General features: G+C 39.8%; 1 protein-coding gene across 1 annotated transcript in view; it reads right to left on the minus strand.

The window, feature by feature from the left end:
• dpy19l3 (dpy-19 like C-mannosyltransferase 3) overlaps positions 1–25,552 on the minus strand; it is a 66,852-nt gene that overhangs the window by 35,854 nt on the left and 5,446 nt on the right. Inside the window, exons 2-6 of the mRNA XM_048605980.1 lie at positions 19,555–19,679; positions 6,542–6,632; positions 5,346–5,467; positions 5,059–5,204; positions 4,583–4,706 (exon numbers count right to left, since the gene is read on the minus strand). Of these exons, the coding sequence (XP_048461937.1) occupies positions 4,583–4,706; positions 5,059–5,204; positions 5,346–5,467; positions 6,542–6,632; positions 19,555–19,679 (608 nt within the window). The remainder of the gene's footprint in view (positions 1–4,582; positions 4,707–5,058; positions 5,205–5,345; positions 5,468–6,541; positions 6,633–19,554; positions 19,680–25,552) is intronic.

Raw genomic sequence — 25,552 nt, forward strand, 5'->3', positions numbered from 1 at the left:
GGTTAACTCTGATTTCTCTCCACAGATGCTGCCAGACCTGCTGAGCTTTTCCAGCAATTTCTGTTTTTGTTTCTGATTTACAGCATCTGCAGTTCTTTTGTTTTAAAAATAATATTCTGCTTTATTGCGCTCACTGTCAAAACGGACATTTTCCCACATTATATCCCAATCTGACAACTTTTCTTCTTCAATGACATAATCTATCTTTAAACCTTTGCAGATTCTGTGTATTCTCCTCACAATTTATTTGCCTAACTATTTTTGTATCCATCAGAAAATCTGGCTACAATACAGTCTGTCGCTTCATTCAAGTCATTCATATTGAGCTAAAACAATGAGATCCCAGCACTGATCCCTGTGGCACCCCACTAGATATAGTTCGCCAAGTTCAAAATGACCAACTTATTCTAACTGGTTTCTGTTAGTTCAACAATCCTCTATCACTCCCAACACAAACAGTTCTTATCTTGTGTGGTACTTGTTTTGACACTTTATTGACTGCCTTTTGGATAGTCAAATACATTGAGTTAACTGGTTCCCCTGTGTCTGTAAAGATAGAGGATTTTTATATCCTCAAAGGGCTCTCAAGAAATGTCAACAGGATTTCCCTTTCACAAAAACATGTTGACTCTGCTTAATTATAATATAGAACAGTACAGCACAGGAACAGGCCCTCAGCCCACCGTGGCTGTGCCAACCATGATGCCATTCTAAACTAATCCCATCTGCCCACGCATGGTCCATGCGTGGTCCTACTGCCTGCCTGTTCAGGTGTCTTTCTAAATGCCTCTTAAATGTTGGTATCGTATCTGCTTCTACCACCTCCGATGACAACGTATTTTAGGCACCTACCACTCTGTGTAATAAAAAAAAACTTGTCTTGCACATCTCTTTCACATTTTCCCCCTCTCACTTTAAACCTATGTCCCCAAGTATTTGACATTTCCACCCTGGGAAAAAGGCACCAACTATCCATCCTATCCCTGCCTCTCATAATTTTAGATACCTCTATTCGGTTACCCCTCAGCCTCAAAGTTCCAGCTCTCACAAAAACAATCCAAGTTTATCCAACCTCTCCACGTAGCTTATACACTCTAGGTAACATCCTGCCAAAACTCTTTTACACCCCCTCCAAAGCCTCCACATCCTTCCTATAGTGTCATGACCAGAACTGGACACAAAACTCCAAATGTGGCCAAACTAAAAGTTTCATACACATGCAACATGACTCACCAACTTATATATTCAATGTCCATATCGATGAAAGCAAATACGCCGTATGCCTTCTTTACCACCTTATCCACTTGTGTTGCCACTTTGTGGGAGCTACAGGCTTGTATCCCAAAATCTCTCTAGATATCAATGTTCCGAAGGTTCCTGCCATTTACTATACATTTTCCTCTTGCATCTGACCTCCCAAAATGCATCACTTCATACTTGTCCAGATTAAACTCACATTATGGGGTACAAAATGAAACACAGAAAGATAGAGGACAAAGACACATTCCTTCCTGATGCACTCAATGCTTTCTATGCTTGGCTCAACCAGAATACCAGCGGCGCAGTCACCTGCCCTGACAGCCCCAGACGCACCTGTGCCCACTGTTACTGCTGCAGACGCCAGATCAGTCTTCCTGGGAGTCAACCCAAGGAAAGCGATGGGCCTGGATGGTGTCCCTGGCCGAGCACTCAGAGCCTGTGCAGAACAACTAGCAGAAGTTTTCACCAACATCTTCAACCTTTCCCCCTACCAGCCGAAGTCTCCACCTACATCTAGAAGACCACCATTATCCCCGTACCCAAGAAAACACATGCAGTGTGCCTTAATGACTACCACCCAAGGCTCTGACTTCAATAATCATGAAGTGTTTCAAGAGGCTGGTCATGGCCTACATCAGGTCTAGTCTCCCAGCCTGCTTCAATCCCCTACAATTTGCCTATCGAAATCACAAGCCCACAGCAGTCACCGTATCCCTAGCCCCACACTCATCCTTGGAGCATCTGGACAACAAGGACGCCTACGTCGGACTCCTGCTCATTGACTACAGTTCCACCTTCAACACCATTAGCCCCTCCAGACTGATCTCAAAACTGAGACCTTGGTCTCAGCTCCGCCCTCTGCAACTGGATCCTCAGCTTTCTGACCCACAGATGGCAGTGAAGATCGACAACTGCACCTCCTCCACAATAACACAACACTGGTGCACCCCAGGGATGCCTCCTCAGCCCCCTACTATACTCCTTGTACACCCACAACTGTGTTGCTAAATTCCGAATGAGTGCCATTTACAAGTTTGCTGACAACCCCACCACGGTAGGACGGACATCTAATAACAAGTCAGAATACAGAAAGGAGATAGAGAGCTTGGTGGCATGGTGCAATGAGAATGACCTCTCTCTCAATGTTGGCAAAACTAAAGAACTGATCATTGACTTCAGACAGACAGGAGAACACGACCCCATCTACATCAACGGAGCTGAGGTTGAGAGGGTGGACAGTGTCAAGTTCCTAGGAGTGACGATAACCCATAAACTGCCCTGGACTTCCGAAATAGATGTGACGGCCAAGAAGGCACAAAAACACCCTGTCTTCCTCAGGTGGCTCAGGAAGTTTGGCATGTCCATAAGGTCCCTCACCAACTTTTACAGATGCGCCACTGAAAGCATACTGCCAGGTGCATAACGGTCTGGTATGGAAACTGCTCTGCCCAGGACCGTAAAAAACCACAGAAGGTGGTGCGCACAGCCCAGACCATCACAGAAGCCAATCTGCCATCTATGGACTTCATTTACACGGCTCGCTGCCGCGCAAAAGCAGCCAACATCATCAAAGACCCATCACACCCTGGTAATGATCTCCTACAATCTCTTCTGTCAGGTAGAAGATACAGAAGCCTGAACACACGCATGAGCAAGTTCAGGAACAGCTTCTTCCCAGCTGTAATTAGACTGACGAGTGGACTCTCTAGCCTCAAATAATGCTGATCTTGCTAACGTTGATCTTGCCTAGTGCTCGCCCTGTGCAATGTAACCTGTATGCCTCAAAGTCTTTTTGATCTGTACATCCTTGCTTACTATGATCTGCCTGTACTGCTCGTAAACAAAGTTTTTCACTGTACTTAAGTACATGTGACAATAAATAAATCAAATCTTTCTTTTCTCTAACCAAATTTCCAACTGATCTATCCTGCTGTATCCTTTGACAACTCTACAATTATGAGTTTTGTGTTGCCTGCAAACTTAACAATCAGACCACCTACATTTTTCTCCTAATCATTATTATATAAAAATTACAAATAACTGATATCCTAGCACTGATCTTCACGGAACACCACTGGTCACAGACCTCCAGTCAGAAAAACACCCCTCCATACATATACTCTGTCTTCTATGACCAAGCCAATTTAATATTCAACTTACTAACGTACTGTGGATCCCACGTGACTTAAATCGTCTGGAGAAGCCTACCCTGAGGGATCTTCTCAAACACTTTAGGCAAGTCCACATAGACAAAATTCATTGCCCTACCCTCAATCGTTTTCATCCCTTCCTCACAAAATTCAATCAAGTTTGAGAGACAAAACCTCTACGCTGACTATCCCTAGTGAGTTCATTCTTTCCAAACAGGAGTAAATCGGTGTGCCACAAGGATCGGTGCTGGGGCCACTGCTTTTCGTCACTTATATAAATGATTCAGATGTGAACATAGAAAGTACGGTTAGTAAGTTTGCAGAGGACACCAAAATTGGCAGTATAGCGGACAGGGAAGAAAGTTATCTCAGAAAACAGTGGGATCTTGATCAGATGAGCCAATGGGCCGAGGAATGACAGATATAGAACATAGAACAGTACAGCACAGTACAGGCCCTTCAGCCCACGATGTTGTTGTGCCGAACTTTTATCCTAAACCTAAGGTCTATCTAACCTCCACCGCTATCTTATACTATCATCCATATGCCTATCTAATAGCCTCTTAAATGCCGCTAATGAGGCCGACTCCACTACCCTCTCCGGCAATGCATTCCACGCCCCGACCACTCTCTATGGAGTTAAATGTAGCTAAATGTGAGGTGCTGCATTTTCGAAAGGCAAATTAGGGCAGGACTTATACATTTAATGGTAAGGTCCTGGGGACTGGAGAAGATGGGACTGTTCTCCTTTGAAAGAAGGCAGAGAGGAAATTTCATAGAAGTTTTCAAAATCATGCGCAGGCTAGACAGAGTAGATAGGGACAAGCTGTTCCTGGAACAAGAGGGCATAGAAGGAACAAGAACAAGAGGACATAGATTTAAAATGATGTTCAAATAAAGCTACAGTGATGTGAGTGAAAGCTTTTCCAGACAGTGTGTTCCATACTCTGCTACCCACTAGCTGGAAATGTGCTGGAGGCAAGTTCGATGTGGTACTCAATCAATAGTAGAATGCATTGAACACCAATGTTTTCTTAATTAGTCCTGCTTACTTTAATCTCGAGTTTTATCAGATATTTTGTCTTTGAATACAAGTGTCTCAACAAATACAATGCACACTTTCATGTTGAGTAACCCTCAGTTGCTTTACAACAATAAATGTTGATACTAACCTGTTGAAAAGGTTTGAGCTGTGGTCTAAAGTAGTACGTGATTGCCATTATTTGTAATGCAAGAAATGGAAGTGACCAATTTTCCCTCAGTGGAATGGTGAATTCCACCCTTGTTGTATCCACTCTATAAAAATCAAACAAAAAATAGTTTCAAATAGGAGATCAATTTATTTGAATCAGTGCTTACAGTTTCTATAGGTCACGGCTTACCAAAGTAGTGTCAAAAACTGAAACTTTGGGGTATCAACTCCTAGACAGCAACAGCCACCTTGGAGCTCTGTTCCAGCCCTCACAGGTCTTTCTCTCCAATCACCTGCTCTCTCAATTCTCACCAAGGGTTGACAACAATGTTCAAACCTCAATATTGGGGATATATTAACAACTGGTAATCTTGCACACTTTATACATAATGAAGGTATTTTTAAAAAAAATATATATTTTATATTTTTTCTACAGCAGCAAGTATTGATGCCTACCTGTTCAGAATGTACCATATAGCTGCCAGTGCACCTGACATCCAGGTACCACTTAATAACCAGCTGGTAATGTACATTGAAATGACATAGAGGGTCTGGAGTCCAAATACAGTATACAGGTAGAAGTAGACTGGTTCCAGATATCTCTGTTAGAAAAATAATAGAAACAAATCTTCACAAAACTTGATTACAACAAAAACCAAGACAGCCACTTACTAAAGCTTGGAATAATTACTGAAATGTAAATTCAAATGCATTCATTGCATTGTAAAAACTGTTTTTTTTACCTCAATCGATAATGTTTTGTACAAAATGCTTAGAATAACCTCCTGGTAAATGTTCATCCGCTTCAGGAGGTTTATTGTTCTCCTTGATTCGGTTTTGTTGTCATACAAGAGTTCTTTCAAACCTTAAATAACAAATCCCAACATTAATTTTAAAAAAAAACAGGAATCTAAGAATAAACATGAAGCTTTAGCACATGATATTCAATTTTTAATATCAAAACATCCCACAAGGGTCTAGGCCCGAAACATCAGCCTTCCTGCTCCTCTGATGCTGCTTGGCCTGCTGTGTTCATCTAGCTCTACACCTTGTTATCCCACAAACTTGGTAACTGTTAATTTATGATTTAGGCGTCATAAAGTACCGTAGCCTTTCTCGATTTTTGGTTTGGTCTCAGTAAAGGGATAGATTAAAAAATTTTCCCCTTATGAATAAACCCTCTGTAGATTCCAAAATCACAGTCAGAGAGTTTATAGTTATCATGTTTGAGTAAAATTAAGGTCTTTGTTAAATATCAGCTGCAAGTTCAGTGTTTTAAGAGATGAAAACAAATGTGCAAAGTTTAGAGATAGTAGGAACTGCAGATGCTGAAGAATCTGAGATAACAAGGTGTAGAGCTGGTTGAACACAGCAGGGCAAGCAGCATCAGAGGAGCAGGAAGGCTGACGTTTCCGGCCTAGACCCTTAATTTCTTTACAATTTGTATCAGTATTAGATCCTACCAAATTATTAAGGTTTTAGAATTAAACCAACAAACTGTTCAATAATAAGACTTAGAGAGTACGTGACTTGTCTCATTACCAAAGCAGGGGAATTAGTATTGCAAGTGCTGGAAATATAAATACAACTGGATATTGCACAAACTGTTAATTTTTACAGTGTACTTTTGTGTATATGACACAGTGTAATATCAATAAGAATACAAAGCTATAATATGAAAAGGTGTTTCTTCTTGAATGGTGTTTTCACTTAAACCAACAGAGAACAAAAATGACCAATTTTGTTAGATATTTTATAAACTGACAGTAGTAAAATGTTCCAGTGGAAGGCACATCAAAAATTGCATTTATGGTACATGAAGTGCCATTGTAATATTTCTTACACATGCCAGTCGTAGTTGCGCACTCTCCCCACCATTGATAGTATTAAAATATAATTTACAGAAGCGTCAACATAAACCATAGAAGTACGTAATCACCTTGGGTTATGGTTGGGGCCTGCAGCATCTGCTTGTAATATGAGTAGTATAGGCCACACTCTGTCCTGAACGAGATTTCCTGTTCAACCACCTGTATGTAAAATGGATTGCAATTATGTTCATTAAGTGAACCAGTAGTATTTACTTACAGACCTAAATGTAAGGTACACTTAAAAGGTATATTCAAAAACAAAATTTAAAAACTAGAAGGTTTCTATCTTAATGGAAACAGGATGCAGACCATTTCATACAGTTAAAATAAAACAACTGCAGATGCTGCAAATCTAAAACAATAACAGAAATTGCTGGAGAAACTCAGCAGGTCTTACACCATCTATGGAGAGAAAATAGAGTTAATGTTTTGAGTTGAATTACCCTTTTTCAGAATTTCAGTTGATTTTCTCCAGCAATTTCTGTTTTTATTTCATACAGATAACTGCATTGAAAAATTTGTCATGTGTAACAGACAATTTGCTGTTCTCATACTTTTTAAAATAATTAGCTGTTATCCAAACAATTAATACTATTTGTCAGTAGTAGGCTAGTGAACTCATCAAGAACCTACACATCTACAATATCAACTGGCATTCAAAAAGAGTACATTTTTAAAATCCAAATTTAAAATCTTCTCTTTACCAACAGTAACGTTGGTCAATTTTTTGTGAACATTTAGGAATATTACCATTTTAGTCAGGTAGATAGGATAGTGAAGGCAGCATTTGGTACGTTTGCTTTTATTGGTCAGTGCACTGAGTATAGGAGTTGGGAGGTCATGTTGCAGCTGTACAAGACATTGGTTAGGCCACTATTGGAATACTGCATGCAGTTATGGTCTCCCTGCTACAGGAACAAGGTTGAGAAACTTGAAAGGATTCAGAAAAGATTTACAAGGATGTTGCCAGGGTTGGAGGGTTTGAACTATAAGTAGAGGCTGAATAGACTGGGGCTATTTTCCATGAAGCATCACAGACTGAGGGGTGACCTTATTGAGGTTTATGAAATTATGAGGGGCATGGATAGGGTAAATAGACAAGGTCTTTTCCGCGGGGTGGGGAGTCCAAAACTAGACAACATAATTGTAAGGTGAAAGGGGAAAGATTTAAAAGGAACCTAAGGGGTGACTTCTTCATGCACAGGGTGGTGCATGTATGGAATGAGCTTCCAGAGGAAGTGATGGAGGCTTAGTACAATATTTTAAAAGGTATTTAGAGGGATATGGGCCAAATGCTGGCAACTGCAACTAGATTTATCTAGGATATCTGGTCAGCATGGGTCAGTTGGACCAAAGGATCTGTTTCCATGCTGTACGTCTCTATGACTCTAACTAAAATCAATGTAGTTCAAGTGATGCTTATTAGCCTAGAACCCTGAAGCAGAAACTCTACAATCAGATGTTGATGTTTGAAATTGCTGTCATTCACACAGCCAATACAAAGAGATTTTCAGTCTATCACTTCACTTCCAATACTATTTGATACAGGATAAACCTCTATATCCAAAAACACGGAGATCTCATTGAATGCCGAGTTCGCCTAGCCCAGAGTGGGAAAAAATGTGTTTTTTCTCCCCTATGAATCTTCACTGCTGCCTGCAAGCGCTGGGATTTTGTCAATGACTCCAAGCTGCCAAGTTCTGCAAGCAAAAAGTTCTGAAGCTTTAAAGAAAAATCCTCAACAGCATTTTCAACTTTGAAATACACAGCTGATGACTGATGATGAAAAGGCAGAACTGAACTTTAATGAAGAAAATACAACCCAGTTATACTTGATCTCTAGAGGACTAGTGCATATTGAAGAACAAAGGATTTCCTTGTATCCCCAAAACTTCAGCGGGAATCTACTACGACAGTACATCGGGGTCATATAATCATCAGCTGTAAGACACAAAATCCTCCAAGCCAAAAAGATTGAGTGGAAGTTAGTGTATCTAGAACAAACACACAAGACAGAAGCTAAATGGTACAGGAAAAGCTCCAATTGGGTCATGGGAAGTTAAATGATTTGTTGCCCTCCGCAGAAAAGGTATTGCACTGCTGTGAGTATTAGGATTGTTAATATGGCCAGTTGGCTTATGGTAGCATTCTCACCTCCAGGTCAGAAGGCTGTAGATTCTGGTTCCACCTCAAAGACTTGACTGCATAATCTGGGCTGACACTTCAGTCCTGCATTAATGCAGGTTCAGTTCTGACTGACAATGGCAGGCATGTTCAAAAATGTGGGATGCTTTCTGCTCACATTGTTCACTATCAGAAGCAGAGCAGAACTCGTAGTTCTATTTGCCTATTCAGCCTCAAACCCTCCAAACTTGGCAACATCCTCGTGAATCTGGTCTGAACCCTTTCAAGATTTTCAACCTTGTTCCTATAGCAGGTAGACCAGAATTGCACGCAGTACTCCAACAGTGGCCTAACCAACGTTCTGTATAGCCGCAACATGACCTCCCATCTCCTATATTCAATGTACTGACCAATAAATGCAAGCATACCAAACGCCGCCTTCACTATCCTATCTACCTGTGACTCCACTTTCAAGGAGCTATGAACCTGCACTCCAAGGTCTCTTTCATCAGCAACACTCCCCAGGGCCTTACCATTAAGTGTATAAGTCCTATCCTGATTTGCCTTTCCAAATTGCATCACCTCACGTTTATCTAAATTAAACTCCATCTGCCATGCTAAACTATTCCATGTAGGTTTCATCTGGGTGTCAATCACACATAGATAAAAGACAGAAAGAGAAAAAGGTAGGTTCATTTGTCAGTGAAGCTTTTCATCATGGATTTATAATGAAAGGTTACTGAGTTGCTAAGAATTTTGATTTTCTGTTTTAGAACAATTAGTGTAAAGTTTTACTTCTGTGATGTTGATTCTGCAGCCATATCCGTGGGCTATTTCTACAATTTTCTATTTCTTCCCCATGTTTCTTTTTTGATAGTAATCTTAAAGGTACAATGTGCAGGGCATGTTTAAATTTAGTTGAATTTTGATGTTAGTGAAGAGTTGAAGATTGCAGATTATTCTTGGATAGCACTGAAAATATGAATATCCAATGACATAAGTGTGCTTTGTGGATCAGTAATGGTAACACAGTAACAGCAAAGACAATAAATTTAAGGGATTACCTTCTTAAAATAGGCAATAGTTCATCATAAATTGGATAGATAAAATTAATTGAATTAATTTATTGAGCAATTTCTCAACGGTTAATAAAATGCTCCAAGATAAAGCATACAAATATCTTATCCTTGATAACATTTTTTGAGAAAGATAATTCATGAACAAAAAACTTCATTCTGATATAAAAAGTAAACAAAATAACCAACACAAGTTATCACGTCATCAAACACAATATTTTAAGACTACCGGCAGCTTTCTATATACATTCAATAGGCCAAATAAGTACTTTCACTTCTACAGTGGTTTGAAAAGACTGCAATTTATTAGCATGTTAACTGAAAGTACAACTGCTGCCTTTGGAAACCATTTCCTTTCAAAGACATCAGCAAGGCACTCACCTGTATATTTGAAAACCATAGGAAATTCTCATGTAGTGACTGAACATACCAGGAATGAAAGCATCCTAGTATTACTCCAACTGAGATACCTAGCAATGAGATAATCTCCACTGTCCGTAGAACTGACCAGATTCCAGTTGCTATCAATTTCCAAGGTGAGGCGTTACTGCTTCCATAAGTGGTAGTATGAACAGTTTGTTTGTCATTTCTTTCCAAACTATGCTGGGTAGGTTCAGCAGAAATTTCAAATTGATGTTTCCTCTTCCTCAAAGTCATGATGGTATGCCACTGAATGTAACAAAATCTCAATCGTCTATTGCTCTCTGTCTAGGGGTCATACGTAGCTGTTATACTGCTCTGTTCAATGTAGCACCTGTCTTCATTAAAAATCCAATGCACAATCAGGCAGTACAAGTCATGCTGTGATCTGCTATAGAGTCATAAATTGTAATCTTTCAGTCTGGAACATTACCTCACTTCATTTAGTGATTGCCAACATCCTCTTAAACTTCTACAAACAGCCACAGTAGAAAATGTAAATAATGCAGAGAACACAATAGTACGTAGCACACAGGTAATGGTCCATACTGCAGCTTATTGAATTTGATAATAGGAATACTAAACAATTGAAAGTGCTGTAGATTTGAATAAAAATTATACCTATCCAAAATATACAGGGATAGGATTATCCAAAGTAACAGCTTTTCAAACTGAACAGCATTTACAGTCAGTCATGAAATATTACAGAAAGGAGGCCATTCAGACCATCAAAACCTGCACTACCTCTTCCAAAGAGCAATCCAGTTAGTCCCACTCCTGCTCTATCCCAAATTCCTTCAATTATTTCCACCTGCCAAAAATTTTACTATCAGACAGTCTTTACCCCTGTGGTTTACAAACTCGATTATGGTCTTGCCCTTTTCCATTGAGGTAAGCCTCTCCAGTCTTACAACCCCTCAAAATAGCTTTGCTTCTCCAAATCTGAACTCTTGCACATTCCCAATCTTTTTTTCACCCACTTACAACCGGCCACTTGGGCCCTAACTCTAGAATTCTCTCCCAAAGCCTATTAATCTTCCCCTACCCTCTTTAAGGCACTCGTCAAACCTACCTTTCAGACCATGTTTTTAGTCACGTCCTAACGTTTATGGTTCGTGTCAAATTTTGTTTTAACAATTGCTCCTTTGAACTGCCTTGGACATTCTACTATTTTAAAAAGGATTTCTTGTAACTCCATAAAACACTCACTTCAATTGTTTCACTGTACGAAATGCACACAAACTCAACCTAAAGTAACTACGCTGTAGTGATGAAATTCCAGCACAGGCAAACTCTACTCACTCAGCTGCCTTTAAACTCTATTAGTCTTGCCTATACTTTTATAGGAGCCAAAAATCACACTCGCAAGCAATAGTTTACTTTAGTTCTAATAGTTGGTTGGATACAGCTGTTACATAGCTTAAATAATTAACTCCAAGCTGCTGCACAAACATATTAGTAAAAGCGAGTGGATCCAACCTGACTACATCCTGGATAGAAATGTCAAAGCACATCAGTGTAGAAGAAGGTGCAAGGTCAAAACAATTTTTGTTTGGAATGATCACCTGCTATTGGCCAAGTGAAAGCAGCTCAGGCATGAGCACAATACTGTCATTCAAAGATCCAGACGTAGTAGCGTACAGTGTCTGAAGGAAAGGAAAACAGCAAAATTACTTCAACCAAGCTTCTGTAAGTGCAATCCTATGTACTCCAAGACAAACAGCAAGTACCAAGAAAGAACAAATCACAGCATCACATCCACTTCTCAACTGCCTTTTACAGATATTTTTGAATATGCACTTGTTTCTTAGTTACAGCAAATTGAAATTTCCATCCAGAATGTAGCCAGATTGGATTGGATACTAATATGTTTACGCAGAGGCTTTGGGGTAGCAAAGGTATGTACTTAAACTAAGCAACAGCTGTACCCAACCAAAAATGCACCAAACTGCAACATATGCACCATTTTTGATTGAAAGGAAGCCTCCCAACAGCTGCTTTCCTTCTAACTTTTCCAAATAATTTTCCAAGAGTTTTCAAATGCTGTGCCAAAAAAAATTCTGAAAAACTATTCTCAAGTGACTTCAACAAAACTACTCAGAGAAGTACCTTTATACAGTCAAATTTGTTTATTCAGAAACCAAATTGGTATAACTAAATAAAACATAACATTTTAAGATGTTTCCTACTCGGTTGCCTATTCAGTTAAAAATTATTGTGGCTGCTTATCATACAAATTTTATCGGGCTTTTTAAGTTGTATGCTTGATCACACATATACTATATACGGTGTACATATGTATTATATGATGCTTCAGGGATACCCTCAAGACCTCACCAGCAAAGTGCAGCATTCACACCGACACCTGGGAATCACTGGCCTAAAACTATCCAAAACGGAGGAGGAGCATCTGGGAAAGCATCGAGCACCTGGAGATCTGTTGTCAGGAAAAAGCAGAAGCCAGGCGAAAGCAGCGTAAGGAGCGCACTGCCACACAACACCTCACCCATCCCTTCCCACAACCACAATTTGCCCCAAGTGTGGCAGAGCCTACGGAAGCTGCATCGGACTGTACAGCCAGCTAAAGACTCACCCTGAGAGTGGGACAGAGTCATCTTTGTCTCAAAGGACTGTCAATAAATGAATGAAATGAAAATATACTGTGAACAAAGAAAGGAAGAAAAGTTATCTATGTACAAGTCACACAGCTTACATCAACACTTGGAAGGAGACGCTGCACAGAGAGTATGAGGAGCCACGCACTAAATCAACTTTGGTGGAGACGAGGAATAGCAGGGGAAAGAAGTCACTTGTGAAAATTATCTACAGGCTTCTTGACAAGAACTACAATGTCGGACAAAGGACCTTAGTAGAAATATTGGATGCTTTCAATAAAGGGAAGGCAATATCCATGGGTGACTTTAATCTACATGTAAACTGGAAACATCAGATTAATAGTAGCAGCCTGGAAGAGGAGTTCATAGAAATGTTCTCTAGATAATTTATTTGGCAGCACATGAGAGAGAGTAGGTTATATTAGATTTGCTATTAAGTAATGTGACAAGATTAATGAATGAGCTCACAGTAAAAGCACCCCCATGTAGCAGCAACTGCAACAGAGTTGAATTTTACATCCAGCTTAAAAAAGGAGAATATTGGATCCAAGAATCATAGCTGCCCTTGTTTAGGTTTAAAATATGAGCATAAATGTGAACTAGCTGAGGTGAATTGGCATACCAGGCTCATAGATAGATCAACAGTGACAGACATTGAAGGCGACATTTCTGAATACTCAGAATAAGTATATTCCTATGATAAAAAAGCATTCTAAAGGGGGTATTTAACTAAAGAATTTAGGGAAAGAATCAAACTTAAGGAAATTGTGGAAAGATGAGTGGCAGATCGGATAATTGGTTAGAGTATAACAAACAGTGGAGAATGACTAAAAGGCAGGAAAAAATTATAGTATCAGATCGAAACTAGGTGGGAACATAATGAATGGATATGAAGAGTTTCTACATTCAATAAAAAAAGGAAAGAGTAAGAAAACTGAGTGTTGGGTTTCTGCAGAGTTAAAAGCAGAAGCTATAAGAGTTAAGCGGAGGTCAATGTGTGAAGGTTCACAACACTACTGTGCAGACAAAGATCGCCACTTAATCCTGGAATGTCTGCTCTGGACAACTGAAGGATGCATTGAGGCTGTGTGATGGATGATGATGACGATCTGAGAGATCTGTAGCATTGTGCTGAAAGAATTGAACATTCTGCAGATGGAATGGTATCTTCAGCATCCTACGGTGCAGTAGCACTGGCCAAGATAACACAGGCAGGACCTCTTTGTGAACCTTGTTCAATGAAATGGAACTGCATGAAGTCATCTTTCATTGACTGTAAATGTTTTGGTGCTGTTGAGGCCAGCATTCCCTGTGCAATCCCAACTGCAAGTGCAGCTTAATACATTGCTCTTTCTATGTAGTTCATATTAATTATAAGTTAAGGTTACAAGCAGATGGAAGCTTTCATAGCATCTGATACTCTCTTTTTCAATTATGGTGAAGTTTTGTACAGAACAGATGCTATGGAAAGGATCATTATCGTTCTGACGGAGTTAGCACATTGTCAAGTGCTAAGGATGGCTAGCCTCTACACCTCCTTTCTTGTAGTTGTAGCTAAAATTATATTCATTCACACAGCTGATGATGACAAATGAACATGTATTCTCAAATGTGAGAAAGTACAATGAAGTGACACCCATACCATATATATGCCCTCAAAGGTTTTCTTTTTCCTTTCACTCCCACTATATGTAGTTTGAGTTTCAGTATCTGCAGCTAGAGTGAAGGAAGCATGGTGTGCAGGTCTGTGTGTATATCTGGAACACAGAGTGTACTGGACCTGGCAGCTGCCAACCTATCCAGAGAGGCAACTAGATTCTTGCATGCCAGACGTAGAACAGAACCGATTGCATTGGTGGACTCCTTCAATCTTCATGTCATTTTCCCTAAGTGCCTCCAGCAAACCTGCCTGCTGTTCCTGTTTCAGCTTGTGCTTAGTCTTTAGCAATTCTCAGAGTGCCAGAGACCCAGACTGTTTCTTCTTCAACCAGCAGCGGAGATGTGGCCATAATGTGCCCACCAGAATGTGCCCCAAATTTGCTGTAGCTAAAGGACCCACCAAGGTGTCAGTATCTGAGCTGATGAAGGATGCATGAGACAGCCTTACTGGTGTTACTTCTGAGGGATCTATGGCTTCTTCCTCAGACATGGAGGAGGAAATGGTATCCTGAAGGGTTAGTCTTTTGATGGTGGTGACTATGCAGATGCCACTGGTGCCTGCAGGAGGTGAGAGACATAATGAATTGTGGAATGGGCATAGAAGGTTGAATGTATTCTTAACATGCTCAGGGTGATGGTAATGGAATGGCAACACAGAATTTGACAATGAATCTTATTTGGATGAAAGGACACGAAGATTCTTGGTATCACCACGTGATCAGTCACAGTCCTTTCCTGTTGGGCAAGGAAATTCTCCTCATTTCTCTTGGAATGAGACAAAGAGATGGATTTATTGAGATGAAGGTGGCTGGCAGAACTGCTGGTGCTACAGCAGGTGAGGGGAGGGTGGTGAGATGTCGTATGTGAGTGAATATGCAGTGCAGAAAGCTTGCAAGATTAATGGTCTGGGGATGCTGGCGTTAGACACAATGAATGAAGAAAGATGCTAGAAGCAACAATGAGAATGGTAGATCATTAACCTTGGTGTGAGTGAGTAAGGGTGAGGGGGTCAAAAACACCACAGTGGTGTGGCAGAGCCCTCTGGCTACAGGGATGTCATCACCGCCAGCTGTGCAGTTACCTGGCGGCCATCTTTGCTGCTCTTCTCCGCACCACAGCAGATATGCCAATTTATGTTCCACTCATACCCTCAAACCATCCTGAGTAAATTCTTTACATGAACTGCCTATATCAGGGCAACTGTCAACTGCAGATTGGTGATCAGCTAAAAGACTTTGCAGAATTTCAATCAACTGTCTCTTTGATTTTTCTGTTATTAAACTGATATTGAGGGGTTGAGAATAGAACTTGGGAAAATAAAATGAGCAGTCATATTAACAAAAAACAATGCAGAACAGTGGAAAGCTTTTAATACAGTGCTCAAAATGTAAGAAGAATATGGTCCTCGAAGAGAACGAGAGTATTAAAGAAAACAAATTAGAATGGCAAAGGTTAAAGCACTGAGGAAGACAAAACAAAATACTAGCGATAATATGTTATAAACACGTCAAAATAGGAAGAGTGGGATTAGGACTATCAAGGGATAGAAAGTATAATCTCAGAGGTAACACCAAACAGACAGGGAATATTTAATAATTATTTTGCTTCACCATTTATGAAAAGAGCAATTAAACAAATGTATTTTAGACACAAGTGAATGTATTGAATAAACTATGTAACTCAGAAGAAGTAACTCCAAGGTCCAGATGGATTGCATTGCATATTTTAAAAGAATTCAGGGAAGAAATAAACAGAGGAATTAGTACATATATTGAATAATTTGTTCGAAAAACGTGAACAGCCGCAGATCTGGTGGATAGCTAATGTAATTTAAGGGGAGAACAGAACATATCCAGGGAATTATAGACCTATTTATGATCAGTGGCAAAGAAAATGAAGAAACCTTTGACAATCAGGGTAAGTAAATTGTCAATGCAACTTGAAGAAAAAATTGTTTTCTTTCTTCTCTGAAGGCCGTCACATAATGCCATTAATACTTGGTCTATTATTCTGATTTGTAACATCAGATTCCCTTAAGGGAATGCAATAATGGTCTGACTGGGTAAACTGCAGATCCACTGACTACTGAAAATAATTGCATTATCATGTGCCATGCTAAATTTTATCTGCGTTTTTTTTGGAAAGAAAAGAGTAGGTTAAATCAATAGGAGACAGAATATTGTCATCATCAAATCTAAAACAAGTAGTCTTTCTATAGCTTTTAACTTTGTGCTTATGGTCACTACTTAATAAGTTAAAGCAACATTTTGACAGAACTGTCCACATACAGTTGAAGAACAAGCCCTGTCCAGCACCACACAGTTAAAGGAGCCAAGACTCATGTAAACAGAGAAATAAAGCTGCTGGTGCCTTTGAAACTCGTGTTGTGTTACTTCAAGAACTTTGCCTCTCTACTTCAGGCAGTTCAGCACATAATCATGCTTTGAGCCATACCTGAAGCATCTATTAACTGTTCATTGGGTATTCCAGGGCTTCATTTGCCTATTATTGCTCATTTTGTATTCTGCGAGAGTAGCCAAATTTGCTGAGGTTCATTGTTCCTCATACTGTCTTTCTTTTTAATCATCCCATTGCAGTGAGTCCTGCATCCAGCAGCTAGCCATTATCGAATTTTCTACTTGTTGAACCATCCCATTTGTTTCAAAAAAACTGTAATGAATGATTACTTCAACAGGAACTTTTTCAAGGCAGTAGATATCTGAGCCAACAAGGTTTTCCTTTCAGAAAATCAAACACCAGTTTGATTCAGGAGCCTACGAGATACCTCAGCAGAATCCATCAATTTTAACAGTAGTACTAATCCGGGGATCTCCAAATTGAACTTCTTTAATATTTTACAGAATCTGTTTAAATCCATAATACTTTCCTCCTTGGAATGACCATCTGTCTTCCCCATGTTCTTCAAAGGCTATCTATGCCTTATAGGCATTTAAAGGTCATCTTTCTTATATATTTCATCCGAAAACAGCAACATTTACCATTAACCAATTGATGATCATCCAGCTCAAAAGATACTTTACTTTTGATAACAAGTAAATTTGCCAAGGCGGTATCTTGTTTTCTTCTTGGAAGGGACATAGCCCATCTTCACTGAGCCACTTATTTCTTCTATTGGTTGCGTGGTTCAAACTGAGAACACTGAAAGGTAATCTTACCCTGATTATTTACACTTGTGTTCTGTCAATTTTAGCAATCGCCAACTGAAATAGAGTTTCTGTCTGGTTTCTTTACTCAACTTCTAATCTTCATCTTTAGACTTACATGTTCTATTCCAGAAAGCCAGTTAATAAAGTGTGGAACTATGGCCAATCTTTTAATACCCATTAACATGAACAATTACACCTCTTGAGCCAACTAGAATTTTGATCTGTATCACTCAAATGAATTCCCATTTCTTGCCAACCACCCATTTACAATTAAACACAATTAACATAGGCAGAGAAGGGTGCTTCAGTTTGACCGAGTTTTAGCTGCAGAAGAGTAAAATAAAAAATTTAAAGCAAGGAGAACTACTAAAAATAATTTTTGAAAAACAAAACATAGAAAATAAACAAAAAGGCTGCCTACATGTTTTTAATCCCCTGCGTAGAATCACCTAGTTAGCCTATATCAATATTAACATAGAACATAGAACAGTACAGCACAGTACAGGCCCTTCAGCCCACGACGTTGTGCTGAACTTTTACCCGAAACCTAAGGTCTATCTAACCTCCACCGCTACATTATACTATCATCCATATGCCTACCTAATAGCCGCTTAAATGCCCCTAATGAGGCCGACTCCACTACCCTCTCCGGCAATGCATTCCACACCCTGATCACTCTCTGAGTAAAGAACCTATCTCTGACGTCTCCCCGATATGTACCTCCTTTCACTTTAAAACTATGTCCCATCGTAAAAGCTACCTCCACCCTAGGAAAAAGTCTCTGGCTGTCTACTCTATCTATACCTCTGATCATTTTGTACACCTCTATCAGGTCACCTCTCATCCTTCGTCGTTCTAAAGAGAAAAGCCCTAGCTCTCTCAACCTTTCCTCGTAAGACCTTCCCTCCATTCCAGGCAACATCCTGGTAAATCTCCTCTGCACCTTTTCTAACGCTTCCACATCTTTCCTGTAATGAGGTGACCAGAACTGGACACAATATTCCAGATGTAGCCGCACCAGGCTTTTGTATAGCTGCAGCATAACTTCACGGCTCTTGAACTTGATCCCTCTATTAATGAAAGCTAACACACCATACGCCTTCTTAACAACTCTATCCACCTGGGTGGCAGCTTTCGGGGAACTGTGAACATGAACCCCAAGATCTCTCTGCTCCTCCACACTGCCAAGAATCTTTCCGTTAACCCCTAATTCTGCTTTCAAGTTTGTCCTTCCAAAATGAATCACCTCACACTTTTCAGGGTTAAACTCCATCTGCCACTTCTCAGCCCAGCTCTGCATCCTATCAATGTCACTTTGTAACCTAGAACAGCCCTCCACACTGTCCACAACGTGACTCACCTTCGTATCATCCACAAACTTGCTAATCCACCCTTCCATTCCTTCATCCAAATCATTTACAAAAATCACAAATAGAAGAGGACCCAGAACAGATCCTTGTGGTACACCACTTGTAACTGAGCACCATGTTGAATATTTTCCGTCCACTACCACCCTTTGTCTTCTAAGGGTCAGCCAATTCTGAATCCAATCTGCCACATATCCCCCTATCCCATGCCTCCTTACCTTCTGCATGAGCCTACCATGGGGAACCTTATCAAACGCCTTACTTAAATCCATGTATATCACATCCACTGCTCCACCTTCATCCACGTGTTTGGTCACCTCTCCAGAGAATTGAATAAGGTTTGTGAGGCATGATCTACCCCTCACAAATCCATGCTGACTATAAAGGCTGGATCGGTCCATATTTGGCATGTTATAGATCAATCTGCAATGATTCAAGCTCAATATAACATTTCACTTACAAGTATACACGTTATTAACAGACAAGATTCCCAGTATGTAAAACATTCAATGCAAAAAATTAAGCCAAATTACAATCTAGGAGAAGAAAATTCAAAATCAAAACAACTGCCTTTAAAAATAAAAGAATGACCATCCTCAATACCATTTTGTTCATTCTTAACTTTACATTATTAACTGATTTCAGCCTCTTACCTGGATTGAAGAAAACCACAGATCATTCTCGTGCAAAGTTGCAACATAAACTGAGGTTAGAAGTCCTAAGAAAATTGCCATAAATCCACCAACCACGAAAGTTATATTCTTCAATACCACTGGACCTATGGAATTACACACTTGATTACTAAAAATTCTTAAGAAACCCAATTGTTGAAACACTTATTTCAGTGTATTTTTTGCATTGTTCCAAGAATAGATAGGACTGGGAACCTTAAAACTAAACCGATCCTATTTATAATGGGATGTTACATTAATTGAAGGCCAAACAGTCATAACTACATCAATTATTTGCTCAAAGTCTAGCTATTGGAGAAAGTATAAACACAATCAAAGAAATAGAAGGCAAGATCAGATCATATTTTAAATGTCATATGCAACTCAGTAAAATTGTTGGGAGAAGCAAGTGATAATAGCATCCTCAGGTATCTTCGGCATTTATATTGTAACATTACTTTTACGTAAAATAATTCCCAATTTTCCCTGCAGCCAACAATGAATTTCAGCAGCAACAATGAACAAGAATACATACACATCTGTCTAACAGTTGACTGCAGCTTTGTTCTAACTGTGGATCTTTCACCACGTCAGAAAAAGATTGTCACAGTCCAGAAAACTGACAGTGTAATGTTGGCCTGTATGAACAGCTGGATGTTCTGTATATCAGTAACGTGAAGGAATAGCAAGTTTGCTAGTAGCAGCTCCAATGATGGAACTTCATTAAGCTGAATCAATTAACACAGTCAAACCTAGGCAGCAGCACTGCAATTTAAATATGGTATTTGAGGAAGCAATAAGAGAAAGAAAGAAGTGGTGCTTGGTGATTACAGAGGGAATAAAGACATGGAAAGCTATCTGGCAAACGGAGAGTAAGTATCTGGAATATAATGAAAACCAAACTTTGTAGTGCACTGGTAACAGTCTAGTACACAGACATATTAGTTTCAGTCAAAATATATCATTGAATACAGACAAAGTAGCAAATGGTTTGGAAAGGAGCTCAACTTTGTGGATAAATTGGGAGGTAAAGGACACAGAGCAAATTGAATCTGCGTGTGTACAATCCTCTACACACACAAGGTCAGTGTATGAAGGTACAAATATACAGATACACATACACTGACATAGAATTTATAGCACAGAATCAGGGCATTCAACTCACAAGACAATGCCAGTTTTTATGCTCCATAACCAATGTCATGTAACCATATCAGCATACTCTTTCATTCTTTCCTCCCTCATATTTATTTAGTTGCATGCATCTTAGATGCATGGCTGCTAGTCACCTCAATTACTCCAATATTAGCTTTGTTTATAATATCAAGGATCCAATTGTTCACTTATTTCCTTTCACAGAAAAGCAATTAAACTGGTGTTTAAATTCGCTCCAATTTGAGAATCCCATAGATTCTGTCCGACAGACCTCTATAAACCTTTACAGCCTCGAGTTACTATCAGGCTTATATTTTCTTACTGAAATATGCATTGGCATTTCTAATTGTTTTCTCTTCTTGTTTATTAACTTAGTCTCTAAATAAAGATTGTCAAATTCTTCCCCAAGCACAGATTTCAAACCAATTACCTGTAATTACTTAGGTTACCTTTATAAAAGGGAGACAAAGCTAATATAATACTGATCTGTGTCCAGCTCTGAAACAGACATGCACTTTTAATAGAATCCTGAATGTTTTCCTTTTAGTTATCACTCATCACATATGAACCATGAATGATGAACAACCTTCTCACAGCCTTCTCAGTGAAATGCACCTGCCCACATATGCTTTGCGGCGGTGGTGTTACAAATCACTGATGAAGTCTGTCTAAGTTACTATGACAACATCACTCTTACGTGCATGTTGTAATCTTGAGCTGCGAATAGTCATGGGAGAAGCCCCAACTTGCCTGCCATCACATGGCTGACCAGGAATATCTCCTTTTCTTACCAAGGCAATGGGAAGTATTGAAAGAATTTTCAGGTTGACTAGGATGAAGGATCTAAATGCAAGGGATATAAATTTGCTGATGCAATCAAGGTAGTTGGGAAGAGGACATAGAATCTGAAAAGGGAAGAATTAAGCCACAGAAATGTCATGGGCGCAGGAGGCCATTTGCCCATTATGTCAGCACTAGTTCTAATAGCTCATGCCAATTTTCTGCCTTTTTCTTAAGATTAAGTGATTGGGCAAAAAAAAATTGGCAAATGCATAGAATGTGGGTAAATGTGAACTTGTCCACTTAGGAAGAATACAAAAGCAGCACGTTATTTGAATGAAGAAATACCTCAGAACTCTGAGGCACAAAAAGATCTAGGTGTCCTGATAACATGAATCACTAAAAGTTAACAGGCATTTACAACAAGGGATTAAGAACGCAAATGACATGTTGTCATTTATAGTGAGGGAGATGACATCTAAAAATATAAATGGAATACAAAATATAAAATGGAACATAATATAATTTTGCTACGGTTTCACAGGGAGAGACACACTGTGTTCTGCTTCTCTCTCCTTATTTATGTATTTAAGGGACATAACCACAATAGAAAAAATTCAGAGAAGGTTCACTCGACTAATACTTGGGATAGAAGGCTTATCTCGTAGGGAAAGGCTGGACACATTGGTCCTGTATTTGTTGGAATTTAGCAACAGCGATTTGATTGAAACGTATCAGGTAGATGAGTGACTGCCAGGAGAGGTAGGCAGGTAGTGCAGGAGTCTCCTGTGGCTATCGCCCTCTCAAACAGATATACCATTTTGAATACAGTTGGGGGCAGGGATACCAGCTCAAGGGAAAATAGCAGCAGCAGCCAGATCTTTGGCGTCATGACTGGCTCTGTTGTAAAACAGGGTACGGCAAAGTTCGAGCGAGTAATTGTGATAGGGGCCTTTCTAGTCGGTGCACAGATAGGCGTTGCTGCGGCCATAAGCGAGATTCCAGGATGGTGTGTTGCCTCCCTAGTGCCAGGGTCAAGGACACCATGGAGTGGTTGCAGCCAATTCTCCATGGGGAGCGTGAGCAGCTGGAGGTCGTTGTACACATTGGTGCCAACGCCATAGGTTGAAAAAGGGATCAGGTCCTACAGAGTAAATTTAGGGGGATAGGCTGGACGTTAAAAAGCAGAACCTCAAGTGCAGTAATCTCTGGATTACTCTTTGTGCCATGTGCTAGAAAGATTGGGACTAAGAGGATAAGGCAGATGAATGCATAGTGAGGAGCTAGTGTAGGGGTCAGGAATTCAGATTTTTGGATCATCGGGCTCTTTTCTCGGGCAGAAGTGACTTGTACAAGAGAGGGGCCAATATCCTGATGGGGAGATTTGGTCGAGCTACTCAGGAAGATTTAAACTAGTCTAAAGAGGGTGGAACCCTAAGTAGTAATGGGACAAGATAAGGTTAAGGCTGGTTCAGAAGTTAAAGAGAGCAAGTTAATTAGATAAGGTAGGCAAAAGCATGGCAGAGGACAAGGGAAGACTGATGAATTAAACTGCATTTATTGCAATGCCTGACAGATAAGTCAGATAAACTCAGGGCACGGATTGGAACATGGGACTGGGATTTCATAGCTATTGCAGAAACATGGTGGAGGAACAGAACTGACAGCTCAATGTTGTGGGGTACAGATGCTATAGGAAGCAGAGAAGGGGAGGCAAGAGAGGAGGGGGAGTGATGTATTGGTGTTCAGGGAAAACATCACGGAAGAACTTAGGTTATTCGTGAGGGATTGTCAAGTGAAGCTATATGGGTGGAACTGAGAGATATGAAGGAGGTGATCACTTTGATGGGATTGTACTAAAGGACCCCCAACAGTCTGCAAGAAATTGAGGAGCAAATATGTAGGGAGATTGCAGATATCCATAAGAATAATAAGGTTATAACAGTAGGGGATTTTAACTTTCCAAACATGGACTGGGGCTTCCATAACGTTAAGAGCTTGGATGAGGAGGAATTTGATAAGTGTATTCAAACAAATTTTCTTTATCAATATGTATGTGACCCTACTGAGGAAGGGGCAAAACTCTATCTCTTCTTGGGAAAGAAGGCAGGACTGAGGTGTTAGCGTGGGAGCACTTTGGGACCAGTGACTATAATTCTAATAGTTTTAAAAATAGTTATAGAAAAACGACAAGCCTGGTCCATAAGTTAAAGTTTTAAATTGGGGAAAAGCCAATTTTGATAGTATCAGAGTGGTGCATCTATGGAATTCATTGCCACAGAAAGCTGTGGAGGCCAGATCATTGAGTATATTTAAGACAGAGCTAGATAGATTATTGATTGTTAAGGAGATCAACGGTTACAGGGAGAAGGCAGGAGAATGGGGTTGAGAAACTTATCAGCCATGATTGAATTGCAAAGCAGACTCAATGGGCTGAATGGTCTAACTTCTGCTCCTATATCTTAATGTCTTATCAAGATTACAAGAGCAAGGAGGCCATGTTGGAGCTGTAAAGAACTTCTGTTAGGCCACAGCTGAAGTGCTGTGTGCAGTTCTGGTCACCACACTATAGGTGAGTTGTGATTGTACTGGAGGGGGTGCAAAGGAGATTCACCAGGATACTGCCTGGGATGGAGCATTTCAGCTATGAAAAGAGGCTGGATAAGCTCAGGTTATCTTCTTTGGAGCAGAGAAGGTTGAGGGCAGTCCTGATAGAGATATATAAGGTAATAAGGGGCATGGATAGTGTGAATTGAAAGCAGCTGTTCCCCTTAAGTCAAAGAATGAATAACAACGGGGCATAAATTTAAACTGAGAGGTTTAGAGGGGATTTGAGAAAAATGCTTTTTCACTCGGAGGGTGGTGCGGGTCTGGAATGCACCACCTGAGAGGGTAGTTGAAGTGGGAAACCTCACAATCTTAACTTGGATGAACACTTGAAGTGTCATAACATTCAAGGCTATCAGCACAGCATGGAAAAGTGGGACTAGTGTAGGTAATAGTACATTTTTGGCAGTATAGACTTGATGGGCCAAACAGCCTCTTCTATACTGTATGATTCTATTATCATAGTATTTCAGAACCCAGGCTTTTTTGTGAAAGAACATCAACCAGAAAAGTTAATTTTCTGAATGTTTCCAGCATTTTGTTTAGTTTTCAGATGTACAGCTTCAATGGAATGTTGCTTCTTCAATTTTTTTATTAATACATTCCCAATTAAAGCCATTCTGAAATTTAAAATAGTCTCTCTTTTTATATCCCACTTTAAAAAAAATCTACATTATAATGGCATTTTCTCGCTTTACTTCAACTCCACTAGCTCATTTTTATTGAAAAACTGCCCAATCTTGTCAATAACTTATTCTATTTTTATTCCCACATTTATACCTAATCATGTTATTTACCATCATTGCTCCCAACGATCTCAGCCATATTGAAATCATCTGACATATTTCATTATTCCTAAACATATCTAGTAATATCTTTTCTCTTGTAGATCAGGGAGGCGATGGCCTAGTGGTATGATCACTAGACTGTTAATCCAGAGACCCAGATAATGTTCTGGGGACCTGGGTTTGAATCCCTCTACTGCAGATAGTGGAACTTGAATTCAATAAATATCTGGAATTAAAAATCTAATGATGACCATGAATCCATTATCGATTGTCAGGAAAAACCCATCTGGTTCACTAATATCCTTTAGGGAAGGAAACCGCCATCCTTACCTGGTCTGGCCTACATGTGACTCCAGACCCACAGCGATGCGGTTGACTCTTTACTGCCCTCTGGGCAATAAATGCTGCCTGGCCAGCGACGCCCTCATCCCATGAATGAGTAAAAAAATTACATACAAATATTACTTCAATAGTGACCGCTGAGCACATTTACGAATTCCATTCTCTTTTCAACCTTTCCTTCTACCAATGTATTAGAGAGCTGGAGAAGTATGCTACTACAAGATCTTGTGGGGTCAATAATTATAACCAAGATGGCGATTGATTAGTCTTCTCAACGTGTCATAGAATCATACTGCATGGCAACAGAC

The sequence above is a fragment of the Rhincodon typus genome, chromosome 15 (genome assembly GCF_021869965.1).
Source record: "Rhincodon typus isolate 14 chromosome 15, sRhiTyp1.1, whole genome shotgun sequence".
NCBI classification, from domain to species: Eukaryota; Metazoa; Chordata; class Chondrichthyes; order Orectolobiformes; family Rhincodontidae; genus Rhincodon; species Rhincodon typus.